This window comes from Ruditapes philippinarum, unplaced genomic scaffold (assembly GCF_026571515.1).
Source record: "Ruditapes philippinarum isolate M1 unplaced genomic scaffold, ASM2657151v2 ctg432_1_1_1_1, whole genome shotgun sequence".
In the NCBI taxonomy this organism is placed as follows: Eukaryota; Metazoa; Mollusca; class Bivalvia; order Venerida; family Veneridae; genus Ruditapes; species Ruditapes philippinarum.
The window spans coordinates 339,027-352,150 of NW_026865099.1; the positions used below are offsets into that span (position 1 = coordinate 339,027).

At 30.0% G+C, this 13,124-nt stretch overlaps 1 protein-coding gene across 3 annotated transcripts in view; it reads left to right on the forward strand.

Moving 5' to 3' along the window:
* LOC132727799 (uncharacterized) overlaps positions 1-12,448 on the forward strand; it is a 38,917-nt gene extending 26,469 nt beyond the window's left edge. Inside the window, exons 1-2 of one of the 3 annotated variants that reach the window (XM_060713384.1) lie at positions 6,746-7,472; positions 9,810-12,448. In XM_060713384.1, the coding sequence (XP_060569367.1) occupies positions 9,845-11,581 (1,737 nt within the window). In that variant the 5' untranslated portion in view covers positions 6,746-7,472; positions 9,810-9,844 and the 3' untranslated portion in view covers positions 11,582-12,448. Of the gene's footprint in view, positions 1-6,745; positions 7,473-8,637; positions 8,764-9,809 lie in introns of those variants that run through there. The other 2 variants (XM_060713385.1, XM_060713383.1) reach the window with 2 other exon arrangements.
* Positions 12,449-13,124: the final 676 nt, after the last annotated feature.

The following is a 13,124-nucleotide window of genomic DNA, read 5'->3' on the forward strand; positions in this document are numbered from 1 at the left end:
ATTGCCTCCGCTTTGAAGAGTATTCAAATAGGCTAGAACTACTGTTAACTACATTGTAAATGAGGGCCGTGGGTTCAATCCCCAGAACGGTCAACTTTTCTTTCTTTCTTTTTTTCTTTTAACATTATTTATGCATCTCTCATGTCCCATTTGGAAAGAAAAAAAGTGTTTAATTTTGATTATTTTATTTGTATAGGTATTTATTGTCTAAATTATGCTAAATCTAGTAATAAATGTGGTACCTGATATTTTCAAAGTGTAATAAAATCAAAACAAGACGGTAAAAGTATTTCATATTTTACAAGATCAACCAATATACTTCATCAAAATTTAGGGAAACTTTGAAAACAGGCACTCACTTGGGTAAATTTTAAGGATTTTTTAAATTAGGCTCCCTACGTAGGAAAATGGTCAGACTCGTGGTAAAAATAGGTGGGGTAGGGTAACATTTTTATACAGATTTCATAAATTTCAAGCAGAAACCATAATTTTGCTTATGTGGATTGTTAGCTGAATGCTACTGTTTGTTCTTACCAAATATTAATGGGAAAACATTTTTCATTAGAATGTTATTGCAGATAATATAAAGGTTCCTCATTTCTAAAAAAAGGTCCCTCATAACATCCTAGCTTGAGTTCAGAAAAATGACCATAACTTGATTTCCGTACGGTAAATTTGTTTAAATTTTGCATACATGTGTACATTAAGGTATATATCTGACCTATGATGTAAATTTTTTAGTTCCTTATAGTGCCCGTTAGGGTGGTAATACCTTAATTCAATCATTTGAAAGCTCAATAAAGCAAACAAATGAGTGAGAATCATTTGTGATTCTGGTCACATAAAGATTTAAAAAAACACATACACAAATATATAAGAGAGATTATTTAAAGTTCTATATTTTCTTTGCAAGTTAGGTTAGTAATAAAAACAGGTAGTAGAAATCCGCTTTTCAACCTCAAGATAACTGAACGTTACCTTGTTACAACATCTTTTGATCTATACGCCGCCGTTTAAATTGATTACTGTGCAATAACTTGTATCTCTATCGATGGCATAATGAAATAGGCTCCAGTTTATAATTACATAAGTGAAGTAATGCTAAAATAAACAAGGATTTTAAATGATGAATGAAAACTAAATTGGTTCACAAAGACGATGCGTTATTATACAAAATTAAAGGAACAACTGCTACATTTTTAATTTTTTTATGTATTTCGCCATATATAATCGGAAAAGTGATTTTGTAATGGATAATCGACCTGAATTTGTCATAAATTGTTTACGAGTTACTGGTTCTATCTCTATTTTAAGATGAATAAATTTATATGAAATATCTATGGCTTTACTTTCTTTTTCTTTGTACGGATTAGGGAGGGTGTGTGTGTGGGGGGGGATTATCATTTTCAACAAATGATATTTTGTTGTCCTTGGTTCTGGAACCATCGCTTGCCTGCGTTTATAAAACAATTACGTTTAATCCTACTTTTCAAAGACGAATATATCCTTTTACATAAGCCTAATTATTTGCTGTTATTCCCGTACTAAATAAACGACACATTCATACTATATAAGAGCTTATTTTGTCAGAATATATTTTGTAGAGACGTTACTAGAATTACTAGAATCATAATAACATTGTACGTAGAAATTCCCTGGGGTCCTCATTTCTAGAAAATCGACCAAAAATATTTTTCTCATTTTCTTACGAATGGTAATCTATGTTTATTTCATGCAACGAAATCATGATTATCTATAAAAAGGACTAATTCAGAGTAATTATTTTATTGACATAGTCATTCCATTACCCGCAAAGAAACACTTTATCTTAATCGAGTCTAAACTGTTGCACGTAAAACAGTTGCAATAAAATAGTAACTTGTGGAAAGCAGTTGCGAAAAATAAATAACCTGTAGGTAATTAAGGACAAATTGAGTAACACAATCTTAAATAGCTACGTAATGTTTTGACAACTTAAAAATAACATGTACATTCAAATTATATCAATGGCGTGGGAAGAATTAAAATACAAGTTTTAAAGTAAGGTTCTGTTTATAAACATTTTTTATAGATTTAGTATTAAACATTTTAAGATATCATATTAATTTGGTTTAATTGAAAACAGATAATAATAATAAAACAAAACATCAAGTATAACAAAACATAGAAATCACACAAACAATCACCACAAACTTATTAAAGGATTTCATTTTTTAGCTTTTCTGGCCCATGTGTTTGAGTTTGTCTCACAGACACTTTATTGTAAGCGTTAAATATGCCAGCTGACGTGTAATGAAATAAGTTAATTTTACGACTACTTAAATTCATTTCGCTTCTGTTCAATCTCATCTATTTCTTACGACCTTGTAATATCAGGAAACAACATACTTGACAAGCAAGCCAAGACAAAACAGCATTCTAGACATAAGCCAAGCAGATGGTATCATTGAAATATTATCTCAATGAAATATTATCAACATCACGTTCTTGATCAAATAACAAGTCTGTGCTTTATTTTCTTAACTATTTGCATGAAAAGCATTTGCACCAAAGAACATAGGCATTTTTTCAAACCTGTTATATATTCCAACTTAAAATCTATAAGTTGTCATTTCTCAAAAATGTAGAAAACATACAAAAACAGTTAAAATAAATAATAGTGAGAATAAAATGTTACTGTAACATTCAATATCATATGGTTTTCAATGAATGGAATGCACTGTTGCATAAATTCAAATAAGCATCAGGTAATAATATGTGGTGTATAAAATAGCAAGAGATTATTTGTTTCTTTCTTAGATGTATCGAGGGCTTTCCGTTTTGTTTAGTATTTTATCGACGGTATTTTCTATTTTTTTCATCTAAATTCTTTTGATTTGACAATTATAGATAGACCTCAAACGCTGTTTTGAAGAAGTCTTAACCGTGACATTATAAAATCACTGAATTGATTAGTTTGAAACAACACAGCCTCTAGACAAGCTGAAGGCCGTTTTAAGTTTTTAAACTGTCGTCCCGAGCACGTGTTTGTAAATATAATCCGAAAAACAGTTACAGAGATGGCTATAAATCCGTCGATATCTATTATTTGCTTACAATATATAACAGACAGAAAGCTCCTAGTATTTACTTACATATCATTTTCCTCCTTCACATACTCTCTAGGCTTTGGTCCCAAGGGGAACTTTTCTACGTTCAAAGTAATTATAAACTTATAACGTTTCGACTAGAATATGTAGAATATGTAGTCAGATATAAAACAAGAAAGCTTTCATTTGACAAAAAGAGTTTAGCGTGTTTAATGGTGTGAAAATTGGTCTAAACTCATGTTTTGTTGTTGTTACTTTTCTCTGTTTTGATTTACTATCAAATGTCAATGGTTCTTTTAATAATATCTTATTATGATACACTTTATGACACTTTTTGGTACAAATCGTACATTAAACATATGCTCAGCAAAGCAAATGTTGACTGGACAACTCTACCACCTTCGAAAGCACATGACACTTCCAAAATAATTATTGTTAGAAATACGGGTAACTGGGGAAATACCAGCCAACAAAAACCTGTCTCTTTAGTAGTCCGATTCCGGTCTTGACATTCATACACTCAGATATCTCCCTTTGGCAATTTACAAATCTAGCTTGAACTATCTCTGTGACTGTTTATCGTTCATTTATTTCAACTCAAAATTCTTTATTATTCTTTTATATTTTGTCTATTTTACTCATTTTTCTATGTAGATATTTTTTAAACTATATTTTGTGTTATCCAAACGTAATCTTGGGTTTTAAGTTGTCCTGTAAGATATATTGCGAGCCGTTCATCAATGCAACTTTGTACATTTTATTTATATTACGTTTTTACTCCTGTAGTTATGCAAACTGAGCTGATAAAAATCGAAACGAAAAATTATCTAGCAACAAAATGCCGACAAAGTTTGCATTTGCGTTTGAAATATTAATACATTCTCGAACAAGCTTATGTGATTTTCTGTTAACAATGAAAGTGCAATCATATATAAGTACCTTAGTGTTTCAGAAACCTATATTTACAACTTAACATATGATAATTGCTGTGTAAGAGCATTCCATTCTGATGATATGGCATGCAGCTGTCATATTTTTTACCATTTTCTCTCGTGTCTTAGGCCATCTTGTTTTATTTGTTATCATGCAAATGAAAGAAGCCTATAGTAGATATATATTTGAAAGTCGTATCTTTAATCAAATCTTAAAATGATTTAATAAAAGTAAAACGTAACTTAATTTATATTTCATAAGTTACTTTGAATATTTGATGAAATTAGTGAATCATCTAAAAAAGGGGGAAACCCGTGAATAATCGGATAGCTTCCTCACGTTTTGGTGGGATACACATATTGACACGTGGTTTGGAATTTTGGCTAATGACCCCCCCTTCACCCCAAACCCTGCACATAATCATCAAAATCAATATATAATCAGTGAAAATATTAAAAGGAAAATACTGAATTCATATTCCCGTTATATAATGACTTATTTAAGTAGAAAGTTTCCCTTGAATGTTCACTGATAATCAATATTACTAGCTACTATGCCATAAAATATAATGGTCCATATGGGGGTGATTAGCAGTGAGGAAGCTTGCGGAATGTCTCAAATTTAGTTAAAGAAGTCTTGTTTTATAGCACATAGAGCAAATCAACAAGCAATGACATGTTTAAAAGTAGTCTTAACTTCCTCAATATTAGAAAACTATACATATATTACATTAAAGATTTTTTTATTAAAATCTGCCCATAAAGTTATATTTAAAAGAGAAGAAAACATGCATTTACGAGCACGCGCATTTATTGTAAATTTTGGAATATGCATGACACAGGGTGCCATATAAAAGCTTAATGCAGTGACGCACCGGGACAAAAAAAATTCATCGCCCTGAAGGCTCGGGACGTAAATAAATCATTATGTTTCTGCAGATTTTAATGCACGAAACAATATGTATTGATCCTCTTACTGTGTCCACTAAATAAAATATGCGAAATACTCGCCCTTTCTAAAATATCTCTGTGAATAATATTGCTCTTATGCCGATGCATTGGCGTATTCCCATTAATAAATGAAATGATAACTGCTATAAAATGATATCATACAAATGTATCGCGCATTTCAATGAGTCGGTTTTGATCCGAGGAGATTTTTCATGTCAATTTGTTCTCATAGATAGTTCAGTAATGTACAAGGTGCTCCAGGAATAATTTAATTATGTAATTCGTGTGGATGGACACCAAAGGGTTTAGGATTCAAAAAGAAACGCAGAGGTGTATTAATGATTTTCAGCGAAAAGTAACTTATTTAAAGGAAAGACCATTTAATGCAGAACGAAGGCTTTGGTATCTTCGGATTAAGGTCAATACAACACTGATCATTGATGTCTTGATTTCAAAATTTGACATCCGCTCTTTATCCGATGTAAGAACTTCGGTATTATTTGGCAGACATTTTAATAAGTCGATTAGTATAATGCAGTTTTGAGCTTTTTAAGATCAAGGTCAAGGTCATGTCAGTAGTTACTTGTCACTTTATATTTAGATGTCATAACACGTGCACACCAACGAAAATTTACAAAACCAAATATAAACTATGAAATATATATTATTTTAGCAAAATAACGCTTAAACTTAGCTTAGTTGATGAAAAATAAAACAATAATTCAGGAATAAAAATTTGTATATAACGCCATTAGATTATCATTGTATGCATTCTTCGCATAGTGGAAGAATGTATGCTTTTACTTATGCAAACACGCCTGACAGGAAAATAAACAACACAGAAAGAGAAAATGTCAAAATACTGTATGGCACACATTTTTTAATAAATCCCACGGTAATTAAACTGCTAGAAATATAACATGCCAAGGTCAGTTATTCATTAAAGCTAATTAGAAATGATTTTCCACAATGATTCACTTTTGATAACAAGCATAATATGACATTTAGAACGACCTCATTTTTAATAAACATTAATTAAAAATACAGCATTTTAGATTGTAATTACCATATTGCATGGATTTTGAACTTTGACACTTTAAATTATGACATCCAAAATAATTACACTACAATGTAATCATATATATTTGCATAAATAAGAATATAAAAATTTTACCTCGCTTACATTTTTCTAAATTTAGGCTGCGAACATTTTTATTCTTGAGTACGAACTATTTTGAGAGCGAATATTTTCTAGTATAATAAAATCGCGCAATAATTGTTAGATATGATATTGACACGTGACTCGATCAATAAATTAAATATATGATGACATTTACACTGTATTTAATAGTAGTTTTATTACATTATTTATTATATTACAGTTTTTTTTTCTTCTGGCTCGTTTTTGTATTTTGGTTTTTATAAAAATCAAACGTGAAAACGCCTTTATTTATAAAAAATTATATAGATTTTTTCATCAAAAAATGACATTTATGATTTAACATTATTTTTGTTATAATTTTGGACTTTGAATGAATAATTAGAACAATAAATCATTAACGATTTTTTTTTCTATAATTTTAAATAATTCATTTGCGAGTATAACGTGTTAAAAACTACATTTTTTAAAAAACCGATACAAATCTAAATTGTTTGAAGGATTTCACACTTTGAATGAGATTTTGTCCAAATTTTCTATACTTAAGGCATGAATAGGCTCAAATTCAGTACTGCGTAAATGTGTTTAACCGTCCTAAATTTTATGTATTGTGAAATTTTCTACAACATATGACAGTAAGAAATAAATGTCATCACACTTGACGAATTTTTGAACTATTTATTTTTATGATGATCCACACGTCTTAATAATACTATAATATTTTTATAACCTCAAATGATGGCATGGTGAACTTCACAGTGGACATAACAGAAACAGTTATGCAAAGAAGTGTATAGGGATAAAGTAAAATGTGGATCGACAAATTAGCTTAAATTGTGTAATTAACTTTTTTCGAGAAGTGAATTTCGGCAACAATTATTTAATGTTAAGTTATCAATTTTCAGTTAAGTTTTATTTATAAAGATACAAATTAAAGGGATCTTAAACAAGGACGTGTGCATACTGGACTATGTTTATATTTATATCCTAACTTTTTCTATTATTTTCGAGAGTAAAACAGACATTAATGCACACATGCCTGAACATACAGTAGGTTGAATGCACCATTAATTTTGTTTGTGTTGCTACAAATAACGGTTATACATGTTGTATTAATAGAAAACATGTACAAGTAGAAATTCTCAGAGTTTTATAGCGTATAAAGAACATTCGTTGAATAATAAAAAAAATCTGTCTAGAATTCCTCACAATATGCACGGATTTGAACTTTACTCATACAGTTTTCATTTTCCGTTTTAAAAGTACAAAGCTACAAAGCATACTTATTTTTGAAAGGAATTTAAAACAATGACGGATTTACGTGAAAATCGTGCTGAAAAGGTGAGTGTATGTTTAAGATAAGATATGATATGATGAAATGTGCATTTTAATGTTAACCGTCTGCCATATATAATACAAGAATATATATTTTCTTTTTTGACTTTGTAGATCTCTACGTTTTTACGTTCAATCGGTTCATTTAGCCACGTGACTATTATTAACAGAATTTTCAACATTTCTGATTAATCCTTTATTTCAAATGGGGGTAAAATAATTTCTTTTAACACTTATTGCTGTTGATTCGGATCAGAACGAAAATTAAGCTTTAAGAAAACTATCCAGCTTGCTTCCGGGAGGGTTATGGTTAAACAAAGTTGCCCATCGTACATGAAATAATGCCACTGCTGAAGCAAAACTGGGCTACACCCATCGCTATAGCTAGAAAGTAACGTTAGCATGTGCTTATAATAATACTAATAATAATAATAATAATAATAATAATAATAATAATAATATGTGACAGACATATGATTCGAACGTGTGTATATGATATTCAGGTTGGACGATAATCCATACGATACCTGTAACTACGCTGTATTAATCATTCCTTAAATAATTGAAATTCCAAAAAATTAGAAAAAAAAATCGTTTCAAATAACAAACTAAAGACCTCGATTATACATTAAGTTTAAAATCAATATTTCTTAACCTATTTATAGGCTATTTAAATGTTCTATTTATAAACAATACTTAAATCAAATGCACTCATACTCCACACCCACCCTAAGAAAAAAATAGAGAAAGATCGAGTGTATAACATCAATTAAGATAATCATCTTAACAAAACTTCCCGCTAAATTCTTTTCATCATGAACCTATTGGAAAGCAATTTTATATCTCTCCACATGAACATAATTCTTCCTAAGTGAAAAATGCATTTAAGACAAAAGCTGACAATGATCTCATAGTGGTTTTATTTCACACACTCGTTTTAATCTTCGAGATTTATATTTGAAAGAATTACTTGTTCAATTTGAGTTATTTGATGTTCAACTATGATATACGTAATATTTAGTGTAAATTAATAAATTGGATTACATATACGTAATATAGTGTAAATTAATAAATTACGCTACTTTTATGTAACATAGTGTAAATTACAAGATACACTTCTGATACGTAATAAGTGTAAATTAAAAATTACACCATTTATACGTAATATTAGTGTTTATTACTAAATTAAAACACTATGTGTCTGTTAGTTGTATTTATTTGTGTTTAAACATTGGAAAATATACAAAGAACTAAGATGGATACCTGTATGGTATTTCACTTGTGATATTATGTGAAGGTATTAACGAAATTAAATATTGTGTTCACAAGTAATATTTAAAATTATAGTACTAGTATACTTTAAAGAGTATTTTCTAAAGATATAAATGTTCACTTTCTCATTGGGAGTTAAATCATAAATCATATATTAACATTTCAATCTCTACAAAAAATATTACATGAACTGTCATAAAGAATTGTGTTTTGAAGTTTTCTATAAACATTATAAAAAATAAAACATGTGACAAATCATTGTGTGATAAAAAATGTTTATATCGAAAATGCATACGTCTTTCCTTTTTACTTTTAACTTAATTGTGCGTTGAGATTTTAGTATCTGCTGAAAAGAAATGAAAGGTATAATATTCTGTTTTATTACTTAAAAAAGGTATGAAATAATATGATAATGTGTCTGAAAATTTAAGACGTAATCAAAATAACATTAAAGTATATGGCTAGGTTTTCTTTAGTTAAACCTCGTTATTATACCTTCATTTACCTTAATATTAACGACTACATAGATCTATAGATGTAAAATATAATGATAGACTATTACAATATATCATTTTAATACTCAGAAATTTACATACAATGTACATTGTACTCATCGTGTGGCGATATATGTACTCTCCTTAAAGTTCCTAAATCAAATACGTTTCAATTAAGTATGTTAATTGACAAAAGTTAATTTCTCTAGGTTTACCCAGTTCACATATTTTTTCTTTGAGTTTTTTATTTTCATTTTTGTTGTTGTTTTTCTTTTCTTTTGTTTGCTCGTCAGCTTGTTTTTTTTTTAAATTAGACAATTATTACAACTCTATGTAATTTCATATTTTTGATCTACTTCAGTACCTAAAGAGCAGTTAAATATGTTAGATATATTTAATTCGTATCAGCATAAATCGTTTCCAATTAAATACATTTTTCCTTTCAATGTTTTTGAATCAAATTTGGATTGCCTCCCATTGATTTTATCTATTTCATAATAAGAATAAGCTTTCTTTGCTTGTTGCTATTATATATTTTTACAAGATGTTTACAGTCATGACGATTTTCTATTTTCAGATGACTTTTGGAAATTAGACAACCGATAGGCAGCGATGGCGGTATCGAATTTGACGTCAAACATGACGTCACCAAGAAATTCCACGAATGATAACATTTTATATAGCGGACCACTTGTTGACAAGGCGAGAGAAGAATTAATGGAGATTTATATTTATCCGCTTGTATTTGTGATTTTCTACATGGTAGTTGGATTTATAGGAAATTCAATTGTGATTTATATTTTCACAAAGAGATGGAAATTAACAAAAACAACTATCTTTATTCTGACGCTAGCTGGTGTCGATCTTCTATCGTGTATTATCAATATGCCGACAGAGGCAGCCATGTTATGGAATCCTATGGATTTTGATTATGACGTCATTTGTAAAGTGTCACGATACACAACATTTACGGCCACCGTTTCCTCATCGTTCGTTTTAATTGCTATTTCAATAGATAGGTATTTAATGATATGCCGACCATTTCTCGGCAGAGAGTTAGGTGTTCAATATGCAAAGCGGACCTGTATAATAGCTGTTCTACTCGGTCTTGTCCTAACTTGGCCGTCACTTATATTTTACGGAACATATACATATCAAGTGGAGAAGAACGATCCTAACACGGGGAAAATTGTGAAAATTGAAAGCAAAACATGCCTCATATCAAATTTCTACGTCGAACATTACAAATTGCCTGCAGGATTTTATTTCTTCTTGTTCGGTGGGCACATTATCATGTTCATTATATTGACGATGGTTTATTTACTAATTGGACGCAGTCTTTTCATGTCAACTAACACGGACGTATCCTATGAAAAGAGGCACAGTCTAAAATATTTCGGTATAAGCATGATGTCAGCGTTCACTGGTACGGTGCCAAATAGCCCGGCTGATAACCGCGATCGTTTAAGTTGGGGAAGTCGAAGTTCGCGTGCGGTGTCGCTTGAAAATATCCACCGTATTGACCAAAGTCCTATTAATAACCTAACTCGGCAGCAAGCACGCAAAAGTAATGAAACTACAGTAAGTATTGTTTTAAATGACATAGAAAAAAATAGAAAGGAACAAATAAACTCGAGCAATGAAAATACAGATAAAAGATCCAAAGATAATTTTTTGAAAGACAATGTTTCAAACTGTAGTGTCATTCGGAGTATCTCGGATAACGAAAGCGATGACAGACTTGATATCACACGTAACAATCTTTGTGTACAACCGGCAACATCAGACGATAGCGCGAGTGACACTTCATTTAACTCACCTGAAAAGAAACCCAACAATAAACTTTTGTATCTTAACATCGGTAGAAGAGATAAAAATAAAACGAACAATGGCCGTTTATCTTCCAGTTCACCAACTAGTGCTAACAGTTTAAACCCAATGACCCCAGTATCACCAATGACCCCTGACAGTGTCAGGGGAATTCTATATCGAAGTCAGAGTATTGAAAGTAGGGCAAGGCTAAATAGGATTATATCGGACGAACTTAGACATGCGGAAGTAAAAGAATTTAGTTTGCGTAGGAATACGTTAATCATGCGGATGGTTACAATAGCGTTTGTAGTGAGTTTCCTCCCTTACCTAGTAATTGTCACGTTACGGTATTCTAACACGGACATACCAACAAAACTAAGTAAAGTGGAACAAATCTTATACCACGTGTTTTTAAGGACTTACTTTGTTAATTCTATGATTAACCCATTCATATATGGATTTATGAATGTGGAATTTCGAGCTAAAATTAAAGCATTGTTTTGTAAATTTTGTACAAAGCATAATATATGCATGTAATATTTTAATTCGAAGTGAACCAAAATACACAAAAAGCTCTAAAACAGTCATGCCTGCTTGTTAGATTTCATTTTCAGACTTCCATCACACAAATATAACTTGTACCTTAATACATATGTTAAAGTGATATTATGAACTTCAAAGGTTTGTACCATGTTTGTACAAGTAGAAGCTTTATTTTTCTTTGCCATTATTCTGTTGTTAATTTTATATTCTTCTTCCCAAACAAAATAATCAATAGTTCACGTGACTAGCGAAAATTCCTTTAGTTAAACCCTTCGTAAAGGTTTACTTTAAAAAGACTAGGTCAATTATTTAATATTTTTTACCTCCTTTTAAAAATGTTCACCACCATTAAATGTATTGCTTCATACATGATAAAGCTCAAAGGTCAAGGTCAGATTTAGAGCAATTTGCTTTGTAATATGTATAATGCCCACATGTTCGTCAAAAGCTTTTATGACGGGCGTATTTTGCGACAATTTTACTTTCATTAATGTTTTATTTAACAAAATTAATTTTGTTTGGTTCATAATGCATTTCTCTTTTTGGTCAAAACATACGATGAAACCGGTGTTCTAAACAATAATATAACTTATTTAAAATAACAATTGTTATTAAATAACAATTTAAAACACATAAATCAAGATAATTATTATGATAATTATTATTATTGTTTATATTAGTTAATAAATTATTGACCATGTTCGTTTACTTACTTGCTTTTCTGTTATCATATGCGTATACATTCGATTTGTTATAATTATATTTTCAAACAATGCTTTATTGGTTTTATTTTGTTCGGCATCAAGTTTATAAAAAATATGCGATGCTATTTGTGTCATTATTAAATGTTAATGCATTCATCCCTATGTATTTGTATTCAACTGTCCTCCAGTTCAACCTCGGACTGTCATAAAAGAACTTCAGCAACTGACAACCGGTTGATCGATTATGGGCCCTATGGCTTAATAATTGGTGCAGTTAATATTCTGAAAGAAAACACTTGGTCTTGAAAGATTTATGACATAACAATGAAAGAATCTAACGAATGATTTCAAATAGTTACCTGTGGAAAAAAATATTATTTTTGATATTTGACAATATCAAATGAATAAATCTTATATTAATCTAAAAACTGCCAAAAATAATAAAAATAATAAAATATGTCGGACATATTCTATCTGGTTTTGATATGATCATGTCTGTTTCGTTTAAGAAATGCGCAAATGTAAATTTACAAAATTGTACCGAGGAGTTATGTCAACAATATCTTTTTCCTTCTGTTCCGGGATTTTGGGGATTTTATATATGACTTTAAAGATTACTTTTTTGACTTTCGTCTCACAGTATCATTATAAAGAAGGGAAATTACTAGTATATATCAACACAATTGACGTAAATCAAACTACAATGTGTATCAAATCGGTGAAGATGTGGCTACATGACTACCTATCAACAGATCTTTAAATAACACGCAACGCATGCGGATGAGCGAAAAACGAATATGAAAATGCATAATGAGTTTAAAGGGACGAACTGT